This window comes from Paramormyrops kingsleyae, chromosome 14 (genome assembly GCF_048594095.1).
Source record: "Paramormyrops kingsleyae isolate MSU_618 chromosome 14, PKINGS_0.4, whole genome shotgun sequence".
Lineage (NCBI taxonomy): Eukaryota > Metazoa > Chordata > Actinopteri > Osteoglossiformes > Mormyridae > Paramormyrops > Paramormyrops kingsleyae.
In genome coordinates, this window is record NC_132810.1 from 9246773 (window position 1) to 9272573 (window position 25801).

At 48.1% G+C, this 25801-nt stretch overlaps 1 protein-coding gene across 2 annotated transcripts in view; it reads right to left on the bottom strand.

Moving 5' to 3' along the window:
- The window catches only part of LOC111852403 (latent-transforming growth factor beta-binding protein 2), a 93520-nt gene that overhangs the window by 66560 nt on the left and 1159 nt on the right, over positions 1–25801 (bottom strand). For both annotated transcript variants that reach the window (XM_072699248.1, XM_072699247.1), the window contains exons 2-3: positions 21646–21719; positions 5341–5587 (exon numbers count right to left, since the gene is read on the bottom strand). In XM_072699248.1, coding sequence (XP_072555349.1) covers positions 5341–5587; positions 21646–21719 — 321 coding nt within the window. The remainder of the gene's footprint in view (positions 1–5340; positions 5588–21645; positions 21720–25801) is intronic.

The window sequence follows — 25801 nt, forward strand, 5'->3', positions numbered from 1 at the left end:
GTTTGCTGAGCTAAAATCTTACAAAGACCAACATTCGCCTTACTGCTGCATTCATAGAAAAAGCTTGTGAGCCTGTTGATGGTGTTACAGGTAAGGAACGAGGAAGCAAACCAGATGTGGAGAACAGGGCAGGAGAAATATTTGCAAGCAAAGGGGGCAACACCAGGATCCACACAGATGCTCACAGACATGGGGCTGCCAACTCTCGAGTCCTACGGCAAATCTATATTATTCGTAAAATTAGCTGCGTCAAAGGTATTGGGGTAGTTTGCAAACCCTATAGACTATTTACAAGGTAATAAAACTATTACATGCATGTAAATGCGTGTGCAGACTTGTCTCAAATTGAAAATCTCACTCCAGCCAGCTGACCAGAGTTGGCAATCCTGCAGATGTTTTCAGGTCCTCATGGTCGTCCACTCTACTGCCTGTCTGCATGAGGTTTGTCTAATTACACTACAGCTTCCGGCTAAACTAGCGAGCCGGCCTGAGAATGGCTTCTGTCACTCTCTAAATCAGAAACACAGCTCTCTGATGTTCCTTCTCCCTGTGCTGTTTTTTCACTTTGGCCCCTGCCCGCGTCTCCTCCAGCTGTTCTCCACCTCGTCAGGGGAAACAGTCACTGATTTTATCACCTCTAGAGGCAGCTCCCCTCACCTCCCAACGAACGCCATCTAATTCCAGGCATGACCAGATGGAGCATAGTTACATGTACAAAGCTTCAGATGAGACAGGGTCCGAACTCTGATTTTTTGGTCTGGGTTTGCTAACACAGGTGTCCCACGCACCAATGGCAATGGATCAGGGGGCTAAATATGCCCCCAGGCCCAACCTTGAGTAATACCGCTGCCAAGGTGACCGGGCACAGGGGGCACATTTCCTGCCACGTCCAGCCCCTCTCGTCCTGTCCACAGTACCGACATCCCAGCAGAGGGGAAACAGTGGGGAGCCGGACTTCCAACCCAGCTGTGCGGGAAATGGTCCCGTCCAGCACTGGAACCCGTAAAAGAGACCCATGAGGAGGTCTTACTGGGAAGGTTTCAACAACCCCCAAGGAAAGCACCACCCCCCCGCCCCCCCCTTCCCGAGGGGAGCTAGGCGTTTACTGGCCCAGCAGTGAGGATGGGCTGTGTCTGCGGCTGCAGCCTAGACGGCCTCACTAAACCACAGCCACAGAATGAAAATCAAGATGGACCATCACCAATGCTTGGATGGGAGCTCCTACTGAAAAAGCTGCACTTTATTTCATTTCTGACACACTGGCCTCGCCGTCCCTTCCACCGAGGGAATTGGCCCAAGGAAGAGAATTCAAACGTGGACGTAAATTGGATTCGGAAAGATCGGGGGAGTTTTCTGCGAGAGGAGACATGTAGGCTGAAGGTGCCAGTTCCCAGCCCCCTAAATCAATTTGGCTCCCCGTGTGGTTTTTCAATCCATTCTGGCTTTAAAAGCCTACCGGCCCTTTAAAAGCCTACCGGCCCTTTAAAAGCCTACCGGCCCTTTAAAAGCCATCGCTTGAGTCTGCAGTGACATTGCGTGGGGAGCTCAAACCGCAAGCATCTGGGCGTCTGACCCTCAGCCTGCCACTTGCCCTCACATCCTTCTCCTTCAGTTCAAGCTCTCGCCACCCATCGTGCTCACGTCCTGCTCCAAACTGGAATGATCACTCTGCGGATTACAAGGTCATGTGTCAAAAGCATTAGGATGGACGTTCAGTGGTAGCTTTCCCCAGTAGCCCCAACAGCCCGTAATCACGGGTCATGCCTCATGCCACCATTCTGGAAACCATCTTTCATGATCTGGCACCTGCCTAAACCCAGTACCTTCCAGTCCCCAGGGAACCTGAGATGGTCTACGGTTTTGCTCCCTGGCAGCTCTCTACCGGACAGAGCAAACACATGTTCTGTCTGGGGATCCCCAAGGATTGGTTTGAGAAATACTGCTCTAGAAAATGGGCTCTTACCCATAATCTGCCCACTGAAAGTAATTCTCTGGCCTTCTGTTGCTGGCATTTGTGGTGATGGTAGCAGCATCCTCCAGCATTTTTATAGCCAGTCTTTCCATTTAAAGAGCCCCTCCACCTGGAGAAATCATCAAAATCTCTACAAACACTGAAACCACAATGAGGGAGGGGGGGCCAGGTTTTTCACATACTGGCGAACGGCTCAAAGAGGCAGACCAGTAATTCAGAGACTTCTCTTGCAGCCTGGGGTAGCCTAGACATCTCCAAGGAAGACTCCAGCAGACCCTATTAATGGCCGCCAGCCGTGAAGAACTGAACCAGCAGGCTACAAACCGCATTCCCGACATGGAGAAAAAAAGCAGAATCGCCTGGCCGGACAGACAGAAACACGGAACTGACATGCACTGAAACCCGAGGTGCTGACAGACTGGCTCACAATCACAGGCATCATGTTTTTATTTTCCCTTATCATCAGCTGCTGACATCACGCAAACTGAGATTCCTCAGTGGGCCAATGAGAGGGTCCACAAAGGCTGTCTGAACCAATCAGATTCTGGAGCTGAAGGCTAGCTGTCCACGAAGACCTGCTGCCCCTCCAGGCACAAGACCCAGCCATTCATAAACGACAACGACCCCACCCACCATCACAGAGACCTCCCCAACCACATGGTATTCTGGAACGCCCTATGAGAAGGGGGAGGGGCCCAAATCTGCTTCCCAGACAGAGACAGATCTCACACCTCTCCTCAGACAGTGAGACCGAACTGGGACAAGTTGGATCAGGGTTGAACTTAGGGCTACAGTCTGCCGCGACGCTTCTACGCGTCTCCTCCTGGCACGCAAAGGGACGGGGGTAAAACCAGCAGGACATCATAACCGGAGCAGGGCGGGGGTCTGCTCACTTGTTAATTTGTGCTTGGCACCGGCCTGACGTTTCTCGCTGACCTCACATCGCTCCGCTGGTTCTGGCGGCACGCAGCCTGACGGCCGATATTCGAGACAGAGGGCCGCGTCCGCACCTCCCCAAGCCAAGATCCCCGCCGCTCCCCGGCCTGCCCCTAACCTCGCCCCAAGTCTCCACCCACAGCTCAGCCTCGTTATTATAATTACCACTATTATCTGCTTTGCGGGAGCTCAGCTGTTAGCCTTCGATGTTGCTTTCACATCATTATCCATTCAGAGCCCCCATGTCTACAGCCCAACACTAACTCCACCGCAGGGACTGGATCTCGCAACCTCCTGGAAAAAGTCCAGCTCCATAAACAGCAGACCAGCTGCTCTTCACTCTCATACCCTCAGCTGAACCCCAACCCTCCACAATGTAATACCACATCCTAGCCTGAATACCTGCTGGTATAGTGTGCCAATTCCACATGCCTCATACCTCTATACAGGTCCACATGTCTGTCATTATAACTTTATATTATCACAGCCCTCTGGAGAGCTGCCAGACACGTCCTTCACCAACGGACGTCACTACGAGGATGGAGATCCTAAATGCCACCGTTTATCAGCATGATTCACTGATTTATTAAACAGTCTAGGGGAGCAGGTGAGGTTATGACTCATTAATGCAGATGTGCCTCCTCATTGGTTGATCTTAGCTGGTCCTTCCGGAAGACGGTTCCCATGAAGACCCTTATACCATCACAGTGCCTCTGTCTGCCATCCGACTCATCAGGCTCCACTCGAAGTCCCCGCACAAAAACACACTGAAAAACACATGTGTTGGGATGTCGGCATGCGCTTCAGATTGAGCCAAATGGGTGTGAGGTGGGAGCTCATCCTCTGAATAACACCACCTGTTGCTCTGAGCCGGTGGCTCATGGTAGAGGCAGGCATGACTCAGCGCATGTGATTCAGCATGCATGACTCAGCATGTGTGACTCAGCGCACAGGACCAGCTTCAGCAGGCCTGACTCAGCACGTGTGACTCAGCAGACGTGACTTGTGGCAGGCTCTTCCATATCCTGCACTCATGACTCGGGCCGCAGGATTGCCACTACATCTGCGTCGAAGGCAGCACGTGTGCTGCGACTGGCGACCCCCCCCCCCCAATCCTAGCCGCGTCTGAAACCGCAACTTTGAAATAATGAATATCAAGAGAGCGCAGTAAATACTAGAGGCGTGAATGTTTCCCCGACATTTTGTTTGCAGATATTTTTAGCCAGTAAAGTCTGTGGGCACGTCCTGAAAGATGTCAGCTGCAGGGGTGAGAGACCACCTGCTACCAGGGTGGAATAAATCTGTCCACTCGCTTATCTTATATGGGGGTCACAGGGGTGAAGGGGGGGGGGTGCTATCCGAGGAACACGGTGGAACACGGTGGACAGTATGTCAGCTCATCACAGGACACACCTACACACACTACAGGCAAATAGTCATGTAACTGGACTGCGAGAGGAAACCGGAGAATGTAGAGGAAACCCGAATGCCACCGGGAGGCCAGACGCAGCCCACACAGTGGGGGGGTGGGACTACAAGCCCCAGCTCTGGGGGTGTGAGCCACCATGCTGCCCATGTATGAATCCACACACTCTCACAGATAGTTTGGTGCCTCAAAGATATGTGAGCCGAAACGTGTGACCCAATGCCCAAGCCAGGCCACTCTGCACACTTCAAAAAGCAGGTGACAAGCGCTTAACAAACCCTTCATCAGGGCCTGAGTTAGCGCCGAGGCTCACTGGGTACCATGGCAACCGCCAGGACCGGACCTGAGGTCGTCTATGGCCGAGCCCCCAAGGTCATATTCACATATCCCAAAAAACGCAACGCAATTCTGTACCATTACTTCTCTCAGTAAAAGCGGAAATTAATGTACTGTAGGAAGCCCCCCCCCCGTCATGGTGGTCGTCAATTCAGCAGTGCCAAGAATGTCACCGCACAGAAATAACATTTTTACAACTGGACGCCAAAGCAAATAAAATAACAACATGAATCACATTTTTCCTTTCAGAATGGGGCGTAAGATTGATCTTTCGTTACTATCAAATGCGTTCCAGGAGCAAGTCTTGGTAAACGGACGGTTCCTTCACCTACCTATCGGCTCGTCGTTCATTGGGGTGAACAAGGTTTTAATATGTCCCAATGACGGCCAGCTTATCAGAATGAGATCAGAAACAAAGCCATTGCATGTTTGAATCAGGGGTGCATCAGCATGAGGTGCAAGATGTTTGTTTTCATTTGTCACAGCTGTCAAGACCATCTTTGGGACCCAAGACCACTGATTTTTATGGTCTATTAGAGATCTGCAGGCGCTGAACACATTTCATTAAAGGGTTATGTTTTGGGCACAGTGGGGGGTGAATGTCAAGGCAGAGAGGAGGAAGAGAACTGACAGAACGGCAGCAGGAAGACGGGGGTGATGATGGACTCACGCAGTGGGGGGAGGCTGCTTGGTGGCCGGCGTCTTGGAGCCGCTGCCGCTGTTGGCAGCGTGACGTCGGGGCGACTGGGCCGCAGCGCCAGGCTGGATGGGCCGCAGGGTGCGGGAGTTTCCGGAGCGGACGTAGACCTGCTCAGGAGCCACCTCCTCACAGCGGCGCCCCTGGAAGCCGGAGCGGCACACACAGGTGTGGGGGCGGCTGCAGGAGCCCCGGTTCTGACAGGGGGGCTGGCAGTCCGCTGTGGGCGGGGGCAGAGGGGAGGAGAGAGGGATGGTGAGTCATACAGGCAGAAATGGGACACACCTAGGAGGACCCGGCCCTCAGAGCAAGTGCGGTGTGCATTGCTGGGCCTGACACTAGGCGCCGAAAAGAATCAGAAACATGGGCTCTAGTCCATAAATATGAGCCTTCAGGTGAAGCACTCCAATGCTTTTGAGCAAATAGGGCTCCTGTTTGCGCGGTGCTGGAGACCGGGGGAGCGCGGTGCTGGAGACCGGGGGAGCGAGGTGCTGGAGACCGGGGGGAGCGCGGTGCTGGAGACCGGGGGGAGCGCGGTGCTGGAGACCGGGGGGAGTGTTCACGTTACAGCGTCACAGCTACAGTTACGGCTGGGGAACGCTGGCACTAACCTGCCCAAAGCTCCTAACAGAAAAAGAAACAATTAAAACGCTCGACTGACAGACTGTCAGGGGGAAGCAGGATTCCAGAAGGGAATTCCAGGGCTGTTTCACGCTTTGAAAATGGAATGATATGCGATTACTCTCCCCAAAGCAAAGAGCCTTAAAACGAGGGGTTTTATTTTCCTTGTCGGGTAGGAAAGACGGATGTCTGAAGCCTGTTTATCGATTGTCTCCGCAGACGCCGAGGGCCGAGGTAACGGGCACGGTTGGGCTCAGCTGCCAAAAGATATTTACTGGTCGGCCCCCCAGCCCCTTGGCCCCCCAGGGGACACACACGTGACTATGAAAATAAACGGGTTCTCCTCACCGCAGTACACACGACACTCCTGAGCGACGGGAATTTATGACGGTGTCCAGTCATAAGATCTTGGGTGGCTAAAGAAAACACAGCAATGGGCAGCTTCCCCCCCTCCAATGACCCCCCCCCCACCCTACATGTGTCACCCATGGCTTTCGCCGCCACCAGCCACACCAAAGAGAAAGTTTGAGTTTTTAGCGACAAAAAAAAAAACAGCAAGACTAGACGCATCATAAAACACCGACGAAAAAAACATCATCTGGCCCGCGACACTGGGCCCAGTGATTAAGGGCCTCAGCAAACTTAGAGGGAGGACATTACAGCTAATTATGTAAGATAATAATGAAGAGAGCAACAAGCCAGGGGCTAAAATAACAGCCTGTGACAGCATTCCTAAGAGTTACGGCGGGATACATGTTATTATTATTATTATGTTTTATTTATTTATTTTTTTAAAAGAACTAATTTGTTTCAAAAATTCGTTTTAACTGCTTTCAGGAAAATAAGCCCCCTGATGGATGGAACCCAGGGATTCGTGCTCATGAACGCATATAAGGCAGAGTGTGATGCGAGTTTTCCAGCCCGCATTAAAATAAGAGGCGGTCAAGCTCTGTTTGGCTACGAGTTAAATATGTCATCTGCTAACTAGGTTTATATCCGGGCTGGTGCCACAGGCTGGCTCAGAGTCAGTGCTTAAGTGTTATGGTTTGGGGGGTGGGTGTAGAAGGGGCCTACTGAGAGCAAGGTCGAGCCTGTACACATCACCTGTGTGTGACACGCAAAACAGTAATTGGGGCGGGGGGGGGGGGGGCTGTCAACCAGTGTTGGCGCCAGAACAAATGTGACAGCCAGGGACAATCTGACTGAGGGCACCAGAGTCGACTAGGGGGGGTGTCTGTTGGGCATCATTGGGTAATTAATTTGGGAGGGGCACAGCCAGTCATTTCGGCGGCCAAAACAGCTCTTAACAACTGCTGAATTTTCTGTTACCCCAACCTCCCCCCCCCCCCACAGATTCCAACGGGAGACTGGCATCAGCTGACAAGGGGGGTTACTGCAGTGTCACTGGCTCTTGGCTGGGTCCCGGCCCTCCGTCAGTCCCACACAGTAATTGCTGCCCTGCCAGTTTGTCTTACACTTCATTAAAATAATTGCCTCACATTCTGTCCATTTGACAAATATTCGGTTTAATTATTGCACTGGGGAATCGTGGAAAAAAAAAGAAGAAAACATTAGAGAATGGGAAGCGGTCAATGCACGCATCCAACGTCAGTCGCAATTACACAGCGAGTAAAGAAAACGAAGGAGAACTTCAAGTACAAGGAGAGAATAAATAGGCCGAAGCAGACTAGCACAGGGGTCGTGACAGGAGAGGCATCTCTCACGGGGGCCAGACCCGGGTTTTCACTGGCACTGCAGCCAGAACAAGAGCACTGGGGAAGGTTCCGGCAGGCCCAACCGGGCCAAGAAGAAAAGCACAGAAAGCAGAATGGAATCCGGCCCGTCGCCCTTATCTCTGGGGTCGTGCCGGAATGTTGTATGAGGACATGGGGAGCCATCTTGGTTTTGACAGTTTTTTTTTTTTGAAGGGGGGGAGGAAATTGAGGGGAAATGGGGGGGGGCAGCGTCAAGGTAACAGCCCCAAACAAGTCCGTCACAGCTGAGCCCCACATTGTAAGCTAAGCTTGTCAAGTGCTTTTAACGAAACCCGGAGGACATCGCCAATCTGCTTAAGGCCATAAGATCTGGCACACTCCATAATCCATCCTTCGAAAAAACCTTACAGGAACAGCGATTTGCAAGCCGTCACCATCGCAGAAGCGTTCCAGCCCGTAGCCCCAGCCAGCCTGTCTTTTCCAAAATAGCACAACGCGGTCCGCTGGCGACGAATGAACTGCTATAATTTATGGACCCCAATAGGAGCAGCTGGCTTGTAAACCCAAGGGGCGACCCTGAGATGGAATTGCAGAGCAGAGCGGGGCGCATCATGGAGCTCCAACGGCGAGACCTACAACCAAAGAAGGTGGAGCAGAGGAGGTTAGACAAACCATTCATAGGGGCGAGACTGAAATAGCTAAATAAATAACAAGGGGTACATTCTGCTGGCTGCTGTCGCTTTGCTGCTGCAACTGTATTCACAGCACTGGCTGCATCCAAAGAAAGGTCCTGAAAGGCTTACGGCATTTTCATTTTGTTCCGAGAGTACATTCCTCCATCTTAATCCAGTTAAGGACACTGTCTCTTAGGAGGATGTATCAGACAAAGGGCAGAAATTTTCTTTAAATGCTAAAATATGAATTATGCAGTAACATAATCCCTCAGCATGCCAGATAAAGCAGCTTAAGGGCTGTGAGCTTACTTAACTAGGCTGCTGCAGCGAAGGCGTCCAGTGTAACTGGCTGTCCTTCCAGCAAAGCCCGCGTCTGCCATAAAAAACCATAGCAGGCTGATCTTGGCTTCCCTGGTGACCATCCTGGCGGTATTTTGGCGGAAACTCTGTGTTTATTTACAGCCCGTTATAAAATCTGAGCTAGACTCATGACCAAACAAGACCTTTGTCATTGGGAGCAATTATTTTTCATGCCTCACTTGATGTGCTGTAAAAAGGAGCAGGGCAGCAAAATATCTGACCAGGGACAGGGACAACAGCTAAATACCCCCCCCCCACTCACCACCCAGCTCCCCACACTGCATAACTGATGGTAAGAAGTCTACAGAATACGCCAGTGTGTTTTCACAGCCCACAGCTATTTCACACCGTAGCAAATGTATCTGTGTGTGTGTGTGTATAGGGGGGTGTCATTTTTCAGCCGACTGACATAGGATTCCCCATATACAGTTAATTTAACATTTCCACCACAGATTTTGGCAAAATACCTCATGTCATTAAACTCAGACTGAGGTCATCGTGAAACTGACCACAATAATATTCGCCTTTCAAAGATCTGTTTTTTTTATTGTGCCAGTCAACTCTGCAATATTACAATATTATAATATCCTCCAGACATTGTCGCCCCCCCCCCCCCCCCCCCCCCTCCACCACCACCTCCATCCCGCGACACCACCGCTTCTGGCTATTCAGTAATTCAACCCATCAAACTTTTACAATCCATCCATTCAACCCATCATGAAATATTTGAGATTTCTGGAACACATATAAAAATTCCTGTTTCCTTATAAAGGTCAGCATTGCTGCCTGCTGCTCACTTGGTTAAAAAAAAAAAAAACAGACGATAAGATGCCTTCTGGGGAAATTCACTGTAATCGAATTATCACACAACATCAGACATCAGAAAGGGGGTCTGACCATTTATTATTAATTTTAGCTCCCGTACATCAATGTCAACTTTTGGCAACCATGTAGACAGCATTCCTGCAGAACTTTGCCTTCACTCCAGGTCTTGAGGCTTCCCAATGGCATGATCATCTTTATGATGCCTGAATCCATCCACGTTTCTTCTAGTCATCTTCTTCTTGTACTTTCAGCTTTTCCAGACATTTTTACAGGGCACTGGGTCTTCATAATATGCCCCAAATAAACTTTGTCAAGTAAAATTTCAGGTTAATACATTGTCCTCCAAAAAAAGTGAAACTTGAACTTTGAGCATGACTCGATGGTTAATCATAACCAACATGGCAGCAAAACACTGACTAATAGGTACAGGTATTTCCTTCTGCGGTAGGTCTGGCCGGATCAGTGTCGTTTTCATGTTATTCCTGAATTTCCGATGCAATATTGTTTTTCCATCTTGTACTGCAGTTTACATGTCAAGTCACGCAACCAGTCCATACCTAAGTGTGGAAAGATTTTGAGCTGCCTGCCCACCCGTGACATGGACTACCTCCAGCTTAGTTTCACTCTCATGTGCACCAGGGCCTCCAGTTAGGTCCATACGATTTTCGAGGGCTGAATAATGACAGTAATGACCTATGCCTGTGGACCCGAGGAGAATACATGCGATGTACACCTGAACTAACAGTTACTTGCTCAGCGGATGCATTTATTAGTGATGTAGTCAAGATCATCTAAACAGAGACCAAGTCATTACCAAGTCCACAGTGTATCGAGACCAAGATAAGACCAAAACCAAGGCAGGGCGAGACCAAGACAAGACCAAGACAGGACTAAACCAAGTCAAGATCAGAAACAGATTAATGTTTGAGTCTACATAACATAACACACTATAAATTGCAGAACATGGGCACCATTTTGGGGCTAGGCAGCATGGCATAAAATTTCTGTTACAGTATTATTTGAACCATGGACATTTTTTCTTAAAATTTCAAGGTAAATGCTCCTGTAGAAATGTAGCATTTTTTTCAAATAAGATGCACCTTATTGGTTGCATTTCAACTTTGAAGCAGGACATTTTACACCCAATCACAGTACTGTGTTAACCCTTTCAACACTATCTACTTTTAAGTGTTCTTCTATCCATTTGATTTTAGGCTTATTACATTGTATGTTCATGAGTTAGCCACATATGCTTTATGCTTTTGTTTTCCGGATATTCCGGACATTCTGGGCTATTCAGATATATCATAATTTGATGCGTAAATGCTGATTTGGTCTCGATATCATCATCCTTACGAGGAAAAACTACTTGCGCCTATTGAAATTTCTCAATCTTTAGTCTCATCTAATACAAATATTTGAGGCACTACAAATATAATCTAATAAATGTTGAGATTAGAGTCTCTATGATGTGGGAATGCAGGGGTTTCTTTGGGGACCATATTATGGCTTAGTATTGTGAAGGAATACAGGGTTAGTGCCAGGCGGGAATTAATATCTTTGATTTTGCATTCATTTAGCAATTTAAGTTATCTGATAGACAGTATTTTATATATATTTTTTTTCTTTTTTATTTCTTTATAACATCTGAAAGAAATTGAAATAGAAAAGCCTTGTTTAGTTTATGATCCACTGGATAAACACAGACATAACGGACTGCTTCAGAGTCTAATGCTAAATCTTTATTTCTATCATATACGCTATGACTGGTAAAGTGAAATTTGAGAAGGAAACTTTTACTTGGTATTTTAGCCTCAAACAACAAACCAACACGGTAGCACGTCATTGTCTTTACATGTACTGCAGGCCAGGGGGGGGCTTATCCACAAAGGGCCGGTGTGTATGCAGGTTTTTGGGACCTTTAAGTCAGCTGTTGAAACCCAGGTGCGAGGACTCTTCAGCCAATCAGTCCTCTAATTAGTAATTTATTTAGGGAGTTGCACCGAAAATCTGCATACACTGCTGCCCTTTATAGATGAGATTACAGATCCCTGATGTAGGCGGTGTCCCAGTTTCACCTGTTTTGATGGAGCTCGACATTAAACATACATTTACAAACTTTTGTGAATAAATATTGTGAAAAAATCAATTGTCTTCCTTGAACTTTGAGCATGACTCGAATAAATGGAATGCTGTGTTTTTATTTTATTTTATTTCTAGTAGAACTCCAGTCTTTCTCTATCCCTTTATTTATAGGCTTATACTAAATAAATGATATATTATATATATATATATATATATATTTTTTTTTTTTTTTTTTTTTCCCCAGAAGGGTATTGATTGGATCATTGCAGGAGCCTCAGATTAATTGATGCAAAAATCAGGATGTTTCGCATTCGTCGGGTTCTAAGGGTTAACAAACAGATGAATTTTAAGCCATTGTGATTAATATTGATGTGTTTCGATGAGTGGTCTTGACTGGTCTTGAAATAAAACCTTGAATCCTTTATGTCTGAGACCAAGACAAGACCGAGTCAAAATAAAGTAGAGTCCAAGACGAGACCAAGACTGCAGACAAGTGGTCTCGAACTAGCAGTGCGGCACTCAGACATGCTTTTTGCCTGGAGCTGGACTGAAACACAGACCACAGCGGTCAAGCTGTATTCATAGAAACAAAACAAGAGGGCAATTAAAATAGATTTTCTGGAACACACGTGCGTTTAATTGCCCGGTGTGCTGATTAAGACCAGTGGAAAAGCAGTTCTTTCACTGAAGTATCCATTATCTAAGAAAACTAGGGTCAAATGGAGTCTGGAAGCAATAATTGTGCAATTGGCCATATTTACAGTACAGGAACTGGAGCTGAAAAATATCAGTTTAAGTGGGACTGTTCTACCTTCCTCCTGTAGGGTGCCTTCAGACATAACTAATAAAATGTTTTCAATTCATACAGAACAAATGTATTTGACAAAGGTCAAACTCTGAGGCATACTGTACAGATGTAGTTAACAACCACCACACCTCTTCATACGCTATAAAAGTATACAAAGACACCTGGGCATTACACCTACAGTGACTTTTATGGCATCCCACTCTAAATCCATAGGCACCAATATGGAATTGATCCCTCCTTTGCAGCTATAACAGCTGCCACTCTTCTGGGACTGGCCAGCACAGACTTTATGGAGTGTGTCTGTGGGGATTTCATTCAGAAAAGTCTGTGGGGTTGAGGTCAGGGCTCTGTGTGGGCCAGTCAGGTTCTTCCACACCAATCTCACCCCACCATGTCTATATGGACCTTGCTTTGTGCACTGGGGCACAGTCATGCTGGAACAGGAAAGGGCCGCCTTCCCCAAACCTTGCCCACAAATTTGGAAGCATAAAATTCTCCGAAATGTCTTGGTATGCTAAGCATTAAGAGTTGCATTTACTGGAACTAAGAGGCCTGGCCCAACCCCTGAAAAACAACCCCATACCATTATCCATCTTCTACCAAACTTTACAGTGGGCAAAATGCCTTAAGACAGGTAATGTTCTCTTGATATCTGCCAGACCCAAACTCGTCCATCAGACTGCCAGACAGAGAAGCATGATTCATCACTCCAGAGAAAACATGTTTCCACTGCTCCAGAGTCCAGTGGCAGTGTGCTTTACGCCACTCCATCCAACGCTTGGCATTGCGCTTGGTGATGTGAGGCTTGCATGCAGCTGCTTGGCCATGGAAGCTCATTCCATGAAGCTCCTGATGCACAGTTTTTGTGCTGGAGTTAATGCCAGAGGAAATTTAGAACTGCAGTTATTGAATCAACAGAGTGTTGGCAACGTTTACGCACTGTGTGCCTCAGCACTCGGTGACCCCACTCAGTTACTGTACATCGTCGAAATTCTGTTGTTACTAAACACTTTCACTTTGCAATAGTACCACTTACAGTTCACTGTGGAATATCTAGCGAGGAAGAAATTTCACAGAATCCATGCTCAAATTCACTGAATGACCCATTCTTTCATAAATGTTTGTAAACCTTATGCTTGATTTTACACCCGTCTAAATGGGTCTGAATGAAACACCTGAATTCAATAATTAAGAGGTATGTCCCAATACTTTGTCTATATAATGTATCTTTGGAGAGAGTTCAAAGCAGACCTGTGGTCAGAGGGATCCAGTTCAAGTTAGTGTGGGATCTGCCATGCAGAGGTTCAACGTCATTCTCAGTGAATAGGAAACCAAACCACGACTGGCTGAGTAGCAGAGCACAGATACTCAGTCGCCGTGCATCGTCTGGCTGCCATCGGACACAGGAGGGAGCAGAAAAGTGAGCGCGGCACCGCAGCCGAACCATAAGGCCTTGGTGGGAAAAGACAAACAAGAGCACAGAAAGTGCAAATTCGGGAAGCATATGATGACCCGCTTAGCACAATGCGGGCGATGTGCCCTTAATGCCACCGGTTCGCAGGCTTCCAGAGCAGGCGCTTTGCCATGTGGGGAGCACGGTGGCGCGGTGAAGGGAGGGCGGCTCCAACCCGCCCCATGAGCTCCACTTAAAAGCAAACATATGCGTTACTAATGACATCTCGAAATGCTCCCCCCGGCCCCCACCCCGCAAACTGGAAGACTTTAATCAGCTTGCAAGCAGCTTTGGATATGATCAAATTAAGGAGGAATTCTGTGCAAGGGTGAGACTTGCATTTGGAGCAAGAGGCGAGCTTTCAAAAGGGGGGGGGGGGAATTTCAGGTCTGGATCTCGGGCCCTGAGCAGTCTGGGGAAAGATGGAAGGCTCAGCCCATCAGTCATCCCCCCCCCATCCCAAAGAGAATAAAAACGACTTTGCTCCCATCGCATGAAAGATGTCCCCCACATCTCTCACCAATTATGTGAGGCCTGGGAGGGGGAGGGGTCTCCGGCACACGCTCGCCAGTGGCGATGTGTAGCATGTCATAAAACAAAACAGGCGCTGCAAGTTTACGCGCCTGGCAGGCCGCCGTTGATCACACGCAATTAAGCCCCATTAAAGCTGGAAATTCACTGTTAGAGCAAAGCTGAGCCCCCCACCCCCTCACCCCTCAAGGCCCCCACAAGGTCAGAATGCTGCCTGCTGCAGCTTCCCCAACACTGCCGGATCATGTGATTTGGGCCACTGTGCGTAGACCGGGGGCCTGGGGGGGGGAGGAGACGAGAAACCCCAAGACCATCAGCGTCACAGTATCTAACAAGACGGAACAACTGTCAGCTAGTCAGAACCAGTTCCAGACTTTTTGGGGCCCACGGTTCACACTGCAGACTGACAGACCATCTGTTCAGGGGGTAATTTTCAGAGGTCTGCCACTCTTTGTGACCCAGCAAACCTGACATTTCTGACCTATAAGAAGCAGGCAGACAGTAGGCACACACCATAAATAAGGCAGATATTGTCATTTTGTCAGGTATCTCACTAACAGACAAGGAGACAGAGATTTTTCAGTTCCTATCCATGTGGACTGGAAGCATAGGTGCGTCAAGGTCCTATCTAGGGGGGCTTCAACGCTCCTGTTTTTTGTCACAGCCCCTCTGCAAAGTAGGTTTTCTAAAACTTTAACAAAAATTTCACAATTTGTCCCGAATTTTCCTACATTTCACAACCCCCGGCTCGGTAAACTTTAATCATGGTGGGATAACATCCCATATCTCAGACCTGTGCCCCCTTAAGGGTCAAATTCTAGAATCACCCTTGACTGGAGGGCCATACATTACATTACATTACATTACATTACATTAAGGCACTTTCTGCCGAAAGGCTGGAGGAACAGCGGCAGTGATGTAGAGCAGAAACCCCTGGATGGTCAGTAATCTAACAAAACCAGCGATAGTAATTCCCGACCGACGTAATTCCCAAGCTCAGTCCACAGCTTTCAATACCTGACTGCTCAACCTTAGTAAGACAACTTTTTTGGAGGGGGGACAAAACATTCAATGTAAACTCTTTTGTGATGAGATTTTCCACCACAAATAGGCGGGAACCTGAATTACCGAATGTCACTTCGCATGACATGTCTCCCTATTAAGTTATTGGTATGGTGGCCATATCCCATCAGGTTAACTGGTGCTGTGTGTGCACATAGTGACTGACCCACTGGCAGTGGTGCAGGCTGAACTGTGATTGGCATCTCAGCCTAACCTACCCCCCCCCCCCCCCCCCACCATATACACACAAACCTGCAGGTCCTGCTGATTTTCCCACAACAAAACAGGACCCTGTGGTTCCCCTCTCCAACACAGCCCCCAAAGGGGCTATCAAAAAACTCACTACTCTCCCCCTCATCTCATCCAGGGTCCATGTGACTCTTGCATCCTCCGCCCGCAGACGTGCCCGTCTCCTGTTCTTGTGGGGGGGGGGGGGGTGGGGGGGGGGGGGGGGGGGGGGGGTGGGTGTTTCAAAGAACAGATGTGAAGGAAGGTCTGGCACCCGAACTCTTGGCAGCAGAGGAGGTATGAAAACCAGATGCAGGCTTGTGGCTCCAGAGGGCCTTAACTTCGCTTGTAAATAAAGACAGAAATCACACAGGACCTTCACTAGACCCTGGTCACACCTGGCTCTCTATTACGCCACCTGTTAATAAACACCTCAATACCCCCAAGAACTTCATTTCTCATAGCGACCACCAGCCAATGAAACAATGGGAAAAAGATCAATCCGGCCAATGAAATAATGGCAATAACCTCAAACCAGGCAATGAAACAATGGCAATAACCTCAAGTCAGATGTCCAATCAATTACACCTAAATACCTCTTCCAGAGCTTGGGTTTGAAAGACAGATTTCTCATCATTACCCAAAGCCCACTTCTATCTGACTGACCCCATCAAATTTAAGATACTGGAGCAAATCACCAGAAAGTTGTCAAATGTTCTTAAACTACAGGAATGGACAGAGGGGCCTATTGGATACAGAGCAAATATTTTATCCTCAAGAGGCAATAAGGGAAACCAGTAAGTCGACAGGTTTCCTTACGTGAAAGGACCCCACAGTAGCTGACTGTCTTTGTTTCAACACCCCTGTCACCTGCTCATAATCAAAACAACAAGAGTCTGGTTCTCCCAACCCTGCTGTATAAATGTTTACTCAGTATCCAGCCAGGCACCCCCCCCCCCCCCCCACCCTTCTCTGTGAGAAGGACCACCCGATTTCATCAGATTCCTCCCTTCTCCCCTGAACGTAAGGTTGTTGGCATACTAACAGGCACGAACACATGTCTGGTACGGACCTACCAGGCGAGCGGAGAGCCGTCTGCTAACCATCACTTTGAGAAAAGCAGGAATTCCACCGTCGTTACTTATGAGGGGCGACGAGGCCCCTTTTGTGAACTTGGGGTGCAGCCCCAGCATAATAGCTACCTGCATATCGGAACCATAACGCGGCACTATCTGACCATCTTACGGAATCGTCTTACTCAGCCATAACTAATACTCTCTCGCATTGCATCTTTTCATCTTCACGGATGATGGCATTTCAATTACTCAGGGAGATTACAGGGGTTTTCCTACCCTAAAGGAAAATGCGTGAGCTAATGGTTGCCCCAATTGAAGAGTAATAATCACACTATAACCTTTGAATAAATGTACTATTCTTCACATAGCTCATCGGGGGAGGAATCAACGAGCCTTTGTCCTAAGCCTCTCAGAATACTTTCTGCTGGAATTACACACTCCGTTTCACACAAGGTCTCCGACGGACATCGAAGAGGGAGGAAAACCCACAATGGATCTGGACAATCTCCCTGCTCCGCTTCTCACCCCCCCCCCCGCCACCCCCCGCCCAGCCCCAGGTGGCTGAAGGGTCAGGGACTCTCTTCCAAACACGCCAGCGCCTCTTCCCCGCTGACAGCCGCACCCTGTCGCTAAGCAGACCTTTGATCTCTGCCTATACGCCTGGCTCTCCCGCTCCAGCAAACCCAGTCTGTTTCAAAATCGATCTTTTCAGAAATGACTTTTTGAGCTCACTGGACAGACATCAAACAAGCTGTATCGGTACGCTTGCAGAGCCGGGAACCCGCCCAACTACTGCATGATCCACGGTGGGGGGGGGGGAGGGGGGAGGGGGGGGGGCATCAAATCAGTGCACCTCAGGACACCAAATATCCCAACGAGGCAAAACATTTTCTGCCAGTTTTCATATCAGCCAGTGGCTCAAACTCCCATGACTTCTTTATATTTCTCTTCAAAATTATCTTTCTTTTTTATCTTGTTTCCTTTACTTCTCTACTGTTTCTTTCACCTGCAGCTTTTCCTGTTACTGGACCTGAGCTGCTCATTCAAGGTGCCCAAAGAACTGCCTGTGGACCAAGCACGCGTACCCTGCCATGCCAGATGTCCCAGTACAAGGGATCCCCAATCTGTCCAGGTCGTGGGGTAGCGATTGTTCTGCCCATTGCGAGGTCACACCTGGGTGGGGGCCAAGATTTTAAGAAAGAGTAAATGAAGGATGGGGGCTCTAAGAAAATTGAAAAGAAACACTGCTAAAATGCAGTTTTGTATGTGTGATTTCAGAGAATCCGACACCACTCCAGAGTTTATAATGCAGTCGGCGTGTCAATAAGCCAGACGCACAGGACTGGGTTGGGTCAGACCTTGTCCCAGGTGCAACAGGATAGGAGAAGCAGCTTCTATGGCTTGGAGATGTGAGCCTAGTCATTACTTTTATTAAGTCTCTAACGAACCATGTCTAAGGAATGTAGCAGCCAATGAGGAGAGTCAATGGCCTACAGCAGTGTTTCCCAATCCGGTCCTTGGGGACACAGCTGGCCCCGGTTTTGCTCCCTCCAAGCTCCCTACCAGTCTACATTTTTGCTCCTTCCCAACTCCTGGCAGTTGGGAGCAATAAACGTGGACCAGCTGTGGGTCCCCAAGGACCAAATTGAGAAACACTGGCCTACAGTAATAAGATGTTTGTAATATTGGGGTGGGGGGGCATTTTTCTTTTTCTTCAACGTGGGATGTGTTTCTACAGGGACCAACCCCTTCAGACAACTGGCTCCCTCGCGCTACAACACAGACCTGAATTCTGTGTATGTGCCTGTGCTCGTAAAAAACGTAAAGATACCAGTTTGACCAAAAAAGACGGTTATTGGCCGACCCCGTAATTTCCATATGAAACAAATGATGGTGCCTCAACACAGAAAGAAATCTCTCAAACTTTTAGGAAAGGTCTTAAATTTAAAAAATGCACATCACAGACCTTTTTTTGCTTATTTCCTGTAACTGGCCAGAAGCACAGCAGGATGGAAGGATTTTTTGCAGCGATATTAATTCCAGGCCAAATCCAGTCAGGTTGAAGCTCTGACAAGTACTCAGGCTAAGCCTCCAGTGGAAGACACTGCACTGTAGAAAAGCTTTAAATAAAGTTCACGTAGAAACAACTAGACTGTTCCAGGAAAAGGCACTGCAGTTCTCGCTCGTGGTTAAACGTGATGGTGAATTACGTCGCCCATTCACCCCCAGAATTTTTTTTACTCACACCTCGCCCGACGTGCTGCATGCCTTGGCGGCCGCCGGGAATAAATGGAGCCATCAGAGCCGCCATTAAGGCCCGTGGACCGACGGCATGATTTACTGCACGCAGTGAGTGACAGTGCCCAGCAATGCCCGTCTCTAATCCATCTGCCTGAAACATGAGCAAAGACTCTGCCAACTCACAAAAAGCTGGAGTTAGAATGAATGCATAGAGAGGACAGTGAAGAACAGAATAGATCCCCCCCCCCAACTGCAGCCCACCCCCACCCAGTCCCCCAATAGGCAGCCTCTGGATTTAGTGGGCTTTTTAGGAATCTTGACCGTAAATCAACAAGAAACCCAGATTGGTATTTTCTCCCTTCATTATGGGTACAACTGCCAAATATTCTGCCTGTCTGGCAGTGGAGAGAGAGTGAGAGTGCAGAGTGTGAGAGAGGTGTGAGGCTGAGAGGAAGTGAGTGTGTGAAGGAGTGAGAGTCAGGGGGGGGGGAGTGCCAGAGTGAGAGGACATCAGACTGAGCGTGGTGTGAGAGAGAGACTCTCGCCTGCTGGTGCTCGTTCTCAGAAAACCCCGCAGTCTTAACCAGCTGGTGACATTTCAAAATAGCCGTCGCTATATTTCCTCGTCGTTATGGCGAGTTACGGGCAGCGTCGTTAGGCAGGACTGCTGCTCTGCTTCCTTACTGCCTCGTAATTAGTCACTTTCTGAAACGGGAATAACAAACCCATTTACCCGGCAATTTTTAGAGATTCCAGACAGAAGCCGCCGTTCCCCCCCCCCCCGCCCCCAGCGGAAGACAGAAACGGCAGAAAGCGATGTGTTTTTTTCCCCTCCCTCCATCTTGCCAACTCATTTTTTCCCTCTTTTTCCACACCGGTTTCTCTCTCTCGCTTCAGCTACACCTTGGTGGCACCTCCTCCTCTCCTGGGTTTGGCCTTTCCCACATTCACCTATTGTTCTTGAACCTCCACACCATAAAATTAACTTCAAACGGCTTTACAAAAAAACAGGCACTCTTATTGCTCCAAATACCTGCACAATGTATTACATTTTTGTATTATTATTATTATTGTTAAGACAATGCTATAGGCTAGCATCTTGCCCAGACATTCTTGACAGAGGGGATTGGTGCAGATGGGAGTATGAACAGAGTAAACAAAAAGCCCGTGATAGAACTTTTTGCCTTCCAGGGGCCATAGGGGGTTGCTCCCAGTCAGTCGAGATCTTTGACGCGTCCTCAGAACACAGAAGGGAACCAGGTGATGTTTAAAGCGTTGCTCACTCCTCGGGTCAGATGAATGGCAAAGGCAGAACTTCATCCATCTTTCCCCTCCCGGGAAAGAAAAGTATCACAGAGCGCCGCCTACGTGCTTCTGTAAAGCTCGGCGGGCGGCCCACATTGGTGCCGGGAGCCACGGCACAGCTCGTCCGCTAGGCCCGTGTTTTTACAGTTCCGCCATGTCAACAGACAGACTTCGACTTTCCCATTAATAAAAACACTGTTGGGCTTTTGCTTCATTACCGCTCCTGGGGAAACGGCGCGGATGTTAATTAACAGCCGCAGATGTCTCCAGAAGTGAAGCTCATTACAAATGTAACAAGAATCTACAGAGGCTTCTAGAAGGTTCTCAAAGAAACGTATAAGAAAACAAAATCATGACAAATTGGCTGGAAACGTGCAGTTGGCCCACATTTTGAGGAAAAACAGTCACAGGCACTGCGTCATTGTCAACTTGTGTATCTGCACATGAAACACAATCATCACATACTAAACACGCTTACAGAGCCTCTGGTTTTACAGGGGCAGTTCAGGTGAAATGTTATAATGAAAAAAAAATCTCCCTGAATCGGCAACCTTTCACTCAACCACACAAAGACGGGGTATGGTGGAAATATTCGTCATACACTTGTCTTCTATATGCTTTTGTTTGGACTCTTGACACCATGGAGCAAACATTTTACAATCTCATACTAGGTTCTTTTCAGGTTCCTCGTCCATCTTTTATGTTCTCTGGGTAAGCTTGTACTCTTTAGCCATGCTAATTGGCCGATTTTGTCCAAAGTGGAGCCATTCAAAATGGAAAAGGCCACATGCAATCAATGACAGTGCTGTGAAGTTGAAGATAAAGAGTTAGTCGGTATAATTGACACATAAACAGTTGTCTGCCTTGACACTCACCATAGCTTCTAAGAAAGGTCCAAATTGAGTCATATTTATTTTAGAAGGAAATTTGGAGAGAGTTGTCCTGCATTAAGCCATGCTTCAATGGTAATGGCACCTGTACTTTTAGCTAGCTAAAAGGGGTCAGATCTCAAGAACGAATGAAACGTTAACATTTAAACAATGTGTGAACATTTGCAGTTGTTCCCCAACAAGCTCATATTCACTTATAGATCTTGGAAGCTCAGCTCTGGTCTTCATAGGGTAAAGTCCATTATTAACGCCACTTGCTCGAAGGAGGAGGAAAGACAGAGTGAGACAAAGAAGGCCAGAGAGTATGCATTTGGGGGAGGAGTCAAAGGTGAGCTAAAGACGAGTCAAAGCACATAGCTCTAAAGTCGAATGGATTCCGGTGGTGAGTGTGCAGGAATACTTACGCTTTATGCAGCGATTTGTCCCTGGAGCCACGGCCCAGCCTGAGCAGCAGTGCTGTCCTCCACAAACGTTGGCTCTAAAGAGAAAGAGGAGTATCTATTAAACAAGTACAGAGACTCCTGAACATATACATCTGAGGATCAACAGCGGCGAATGAGGTCAGCCATTTGTGTCCAGTGATTCTGAAGCCTTAGAGCCCAGCAAGGGTATACCTTACAGAAACTATCATAATTCTGTTTGACCGCATTACAGTTTTCCACTGAGGATGTAACCCTATCTGTGACAGCAAGACTGACACACGGAGGCTATTGTGAAGCTGACGTAGCACTCAGAAGTCTCTCTGGGACAAAGGGAGGGGTACGGACCACAAAAGCAGCCCACAGCTCAAGCCAAACAATACCAAAAGACGACAGATCTCAGGCTGTAATGCTGAATTCCTCACATAGTTTGATGCACTGAAGCCCTCCGATGCCGTCTATATCGAGAGGATGTGCTCAGAAGTCCAGGGAGATGAACATGCCCGTGGAGTGCTCAGTGGACATTGGACTGCTTTCTTTCAACCATTTCTGGATTACATCTCTCATGGGTTGCCTCAAAGGTGGCTGTGAACCACAGGAGTCCATAAACTTACCAAACTAAAAAGTGAGCAACCCCTCCATAATAGGCTTTAGTGACTAACTCGCCTTCCCATGGTATCAGTCGACATCAGCCTTGCAAGGACCGTCGAAAGCTTGATGCCTTCTCTGAAAAAGTTGAATACACTTAAACAGACCCCTGTTGGATCTTTATGGCCTGTGTTCATACCTTCTGAATACAAATAAACACGTTAAAAACAATCAGCGTGCATCTTTAGAACATCGCAGCCACCTCGTAAAATAAACCCGGCAAACAGAACAGGCCATTCTGTGGTGGTATAACCCCCCCCCCCCACACACACACACACCCCCACTAAAAGAAATGTATCAGCCCTATAGCATCCACGGAACACAGTGCCCAAAGAACCCAACGTCACGGGCTGCGCAAAAAGCCGGCTTTTGGTGCGAGCCGCTGCTCCAGGATTCCCAGCAGATGGTAACGTTTTCGAATCACGACAAAACGGGCCACCGATTTAAATGATCAAGGGAAAACCGAAACTATATCCATAGCAGATGGACGGTGCAGAAACACGTTAAAAGGGATTAAAAAAAACATTTTGGCTACATGTTCGCACTCTACTAACGTTACCATGTCAATGGCTATTTCATACCCTGTTTCAAGCCGTCGGCCAATATATACGGTAATAATCATAAGAAAAATGGGGCAGAGCATTCCCGTGTCTGCCATTCCCACTGCACTTTCGGGAAGCGTAACAGTGGGATCCAGTGATCCCTGTCATCCAAACATATACAGTTTCCTTGTGCAGCTCTGTGACATAATCTTGCAAAATGGCTTCCATTTACGAGACCGACAGAAGCTTGCACAGATATCTCCGAGCTAACCGCTAGCTAAACTAACCGATAAATGACGATTAAGCTACGGCAAGGTCAGGGTTAAGCGGCGAAGGGCTTAACCGTCCATGACACAAGAAATATCGAGCCTCAACAGCAAGGAAATGAGCCACATTTTCAAAGACTTGCAGGCCACTTATTACAATCAAGGTAAGGAACAGCCCCCACTACCTTCCAAATTAAAAGTTGCAGTCCAACAAAGCTAATTGTCTCTGTTTACTGTACGTAATATGCTTCCAAGTTCTCTACGGTTGACAGGAAAGCAATTAAAGTCACTCTGTAAAACAGATGTTTTTGTGTGAAAAAAAGATGCCTTTCCGCCCCCATTTACAAGTTTCAACCGCCCCCCTCTCCCCAAAAAAACCTTTTTGTTATATTTGTCTCAAATTGGTGTTTGGCAATGAACAACAACGGGCTTCCATTAGGTAAGGGGTCTCAACAGTTTACAGATGGTCCATACTGACCGTCCGCTGAGATCAGCATTTATCATCCATCAGCATATATACTACAGTCGTGAAACACAGCGGGTGCAGGAATCAAACAGCCATTGCCAGCTTCACCAGTTAAACTGGAGTGAATGGAAACAAACGGGCAAAGCAGGGCAGCTACAGGAAAGCAACCCAATGGCGGCCAAAATGCCACACCAAGCTCCAGATTGAACAGGAAAGTCACAGAGTCATATGAGCAACACTGAACACTGCCAGGTCCCCATGACAGGCCACACCCACCAGCCACTCATGCTGATTCAGCAATTGCACCTCAATTGCAGCCAATCAGAGTACAGCAAGCAGGTCAGCATGGGGCATGCTCTCCAATCCCTTAGAGACTTAGAGGAGTATAAGGAACAGGCTGGAGAAAAATTGCCACTGGTACTGAAGGTCACCCCCCCAGCAGCAGATGTTTCACATAAAGGTAATGAGTCAGAGAGAGACTAAACACTAGACTTACAAAAATGTCACAGTATCTCACTGAGCTCGTTGCGAAACACCATTCCCGTAAGCTTCTGGTACCCTCGGTTACGGGAGCGGTAACGGATTAGGGATTTCCCGGCGGCCAGTTATATGCCTGGGCACAGGACCAGCACACCTCCACAAAGCCACCCACCCACTCCCAGAAGCGGCTGGGAGCGACGTGCACACGTCCGTGCCCCCGGCCCGCACAGAGGGCCATGCGAAATGTCGCAGGCGGCCGTCGAGAGTGCGGTCGGTGGTCGGAGCCAAGTGGGGGGGGTGGGGGGGTGGCAGACCCACGGCAGGAGTTGAGAAGTGGAGCGGCAATGCAACTCACCGTAGCTTTTTGGAAACGCAGCGAAACCTGCGCTCGCTTTTGATGCGTCTGAGACCGCGGCTCTCAGGTTATGACGCGTCTAGATGGGCGACACATTCGAACGCATCTGTTCCGCAAGAGACATACGACAACATTTCCACCACTAGCCTCCCACCCCCCAGCATTCAACTCTGGGTAGGTGCAGCACATTTACAAGCTGCCCTGAATACTGAGCTGAAACAGCAGTTAAACATCCTTCGATCCGGTGGGTGGGGAAAGGAACTGTCTTTGTAACCAACGCAGACCGGAAAAATTCTCCCAATTACTACGTGATGGGTGCGTTTCGTCAGTCCGCAAGCCAGCAGGCAACCCAGCCGCAGATGGGGCAGATGGGGGTGTTGGGAGAGGGCGGAGGGGTCGAGTGGGGAGACAGGAGTGTGGCACAGGCAAGTGTTCAGTCTGACAGAGGGCCAGGGGGGTGCGATCCCAAAGCGTGCTTTTAGAGCTGTTCAGCAAAAGTGTGGGACACCGCTGCAGCCTTGGATATAACCAGCCAAGGCACTCTGCTATGCGCTGAGCCAAATATCCATGCCTCTCTCCCCCTAAAAAGGATTCCAGATTTCATAAGGAAATTCATTGATGCTTCCCAGCACTGTGTAGAAATTGCCCATTAACAGCTTTTCCAAAGAACGGATGAAACACGTCGGGCTAAACAAACCGATCTGATTCATCATAACTTTTTACTTTCAAAACTGATTTCCTAATTAGAAACATACACGGGATTAATATCAATCATTACACACCGTTTATGTGTCTTATAACACGACAGGGTGGAAAAAGTGATCTTAATGCATTATTAAATTTTATTAATAGAAGAAAATTGAGGCCATAAACACCTTTAGTACCGTAATTGGGTATGACACGGAGCATCGGAAACCTGTATGTCATTTGCAAGAACACTATTTAGTCTTACAGTTTATCCAAACAACAAGGCAGAAAGCCTTGCCAAAAACACTAATCTGAATTTATCAGGGCTTTCACTGTTTCCCAGCTGAACGAGTGATGTCTGAAAAAACAATACCAAACTGTCCGAAGACATCTATCCGAGACAATTCCTGAGACGCGTTACGGTACGTAGCAATGTAAGTCACATGTATGTTCATTTTCATATTCAAAATTACAGTACAGTAGCCTATTTACATGTGCATTAATCCAAGACTGACACCGGAGAAACGGCCAGTTGTGGATGATCAGAATCATTCGACACCGGTGGCGAAGAATGTCAATTAATTTGCTAGTTGATCGTCCTGTAGTTGACAAGTGAAAGCATAACTGAAGAGTGACAGCGTTGCTTTGCAGAAATAGTCCACAACATGCGGATGCCTCAAATTGCAGCTCACGCTGA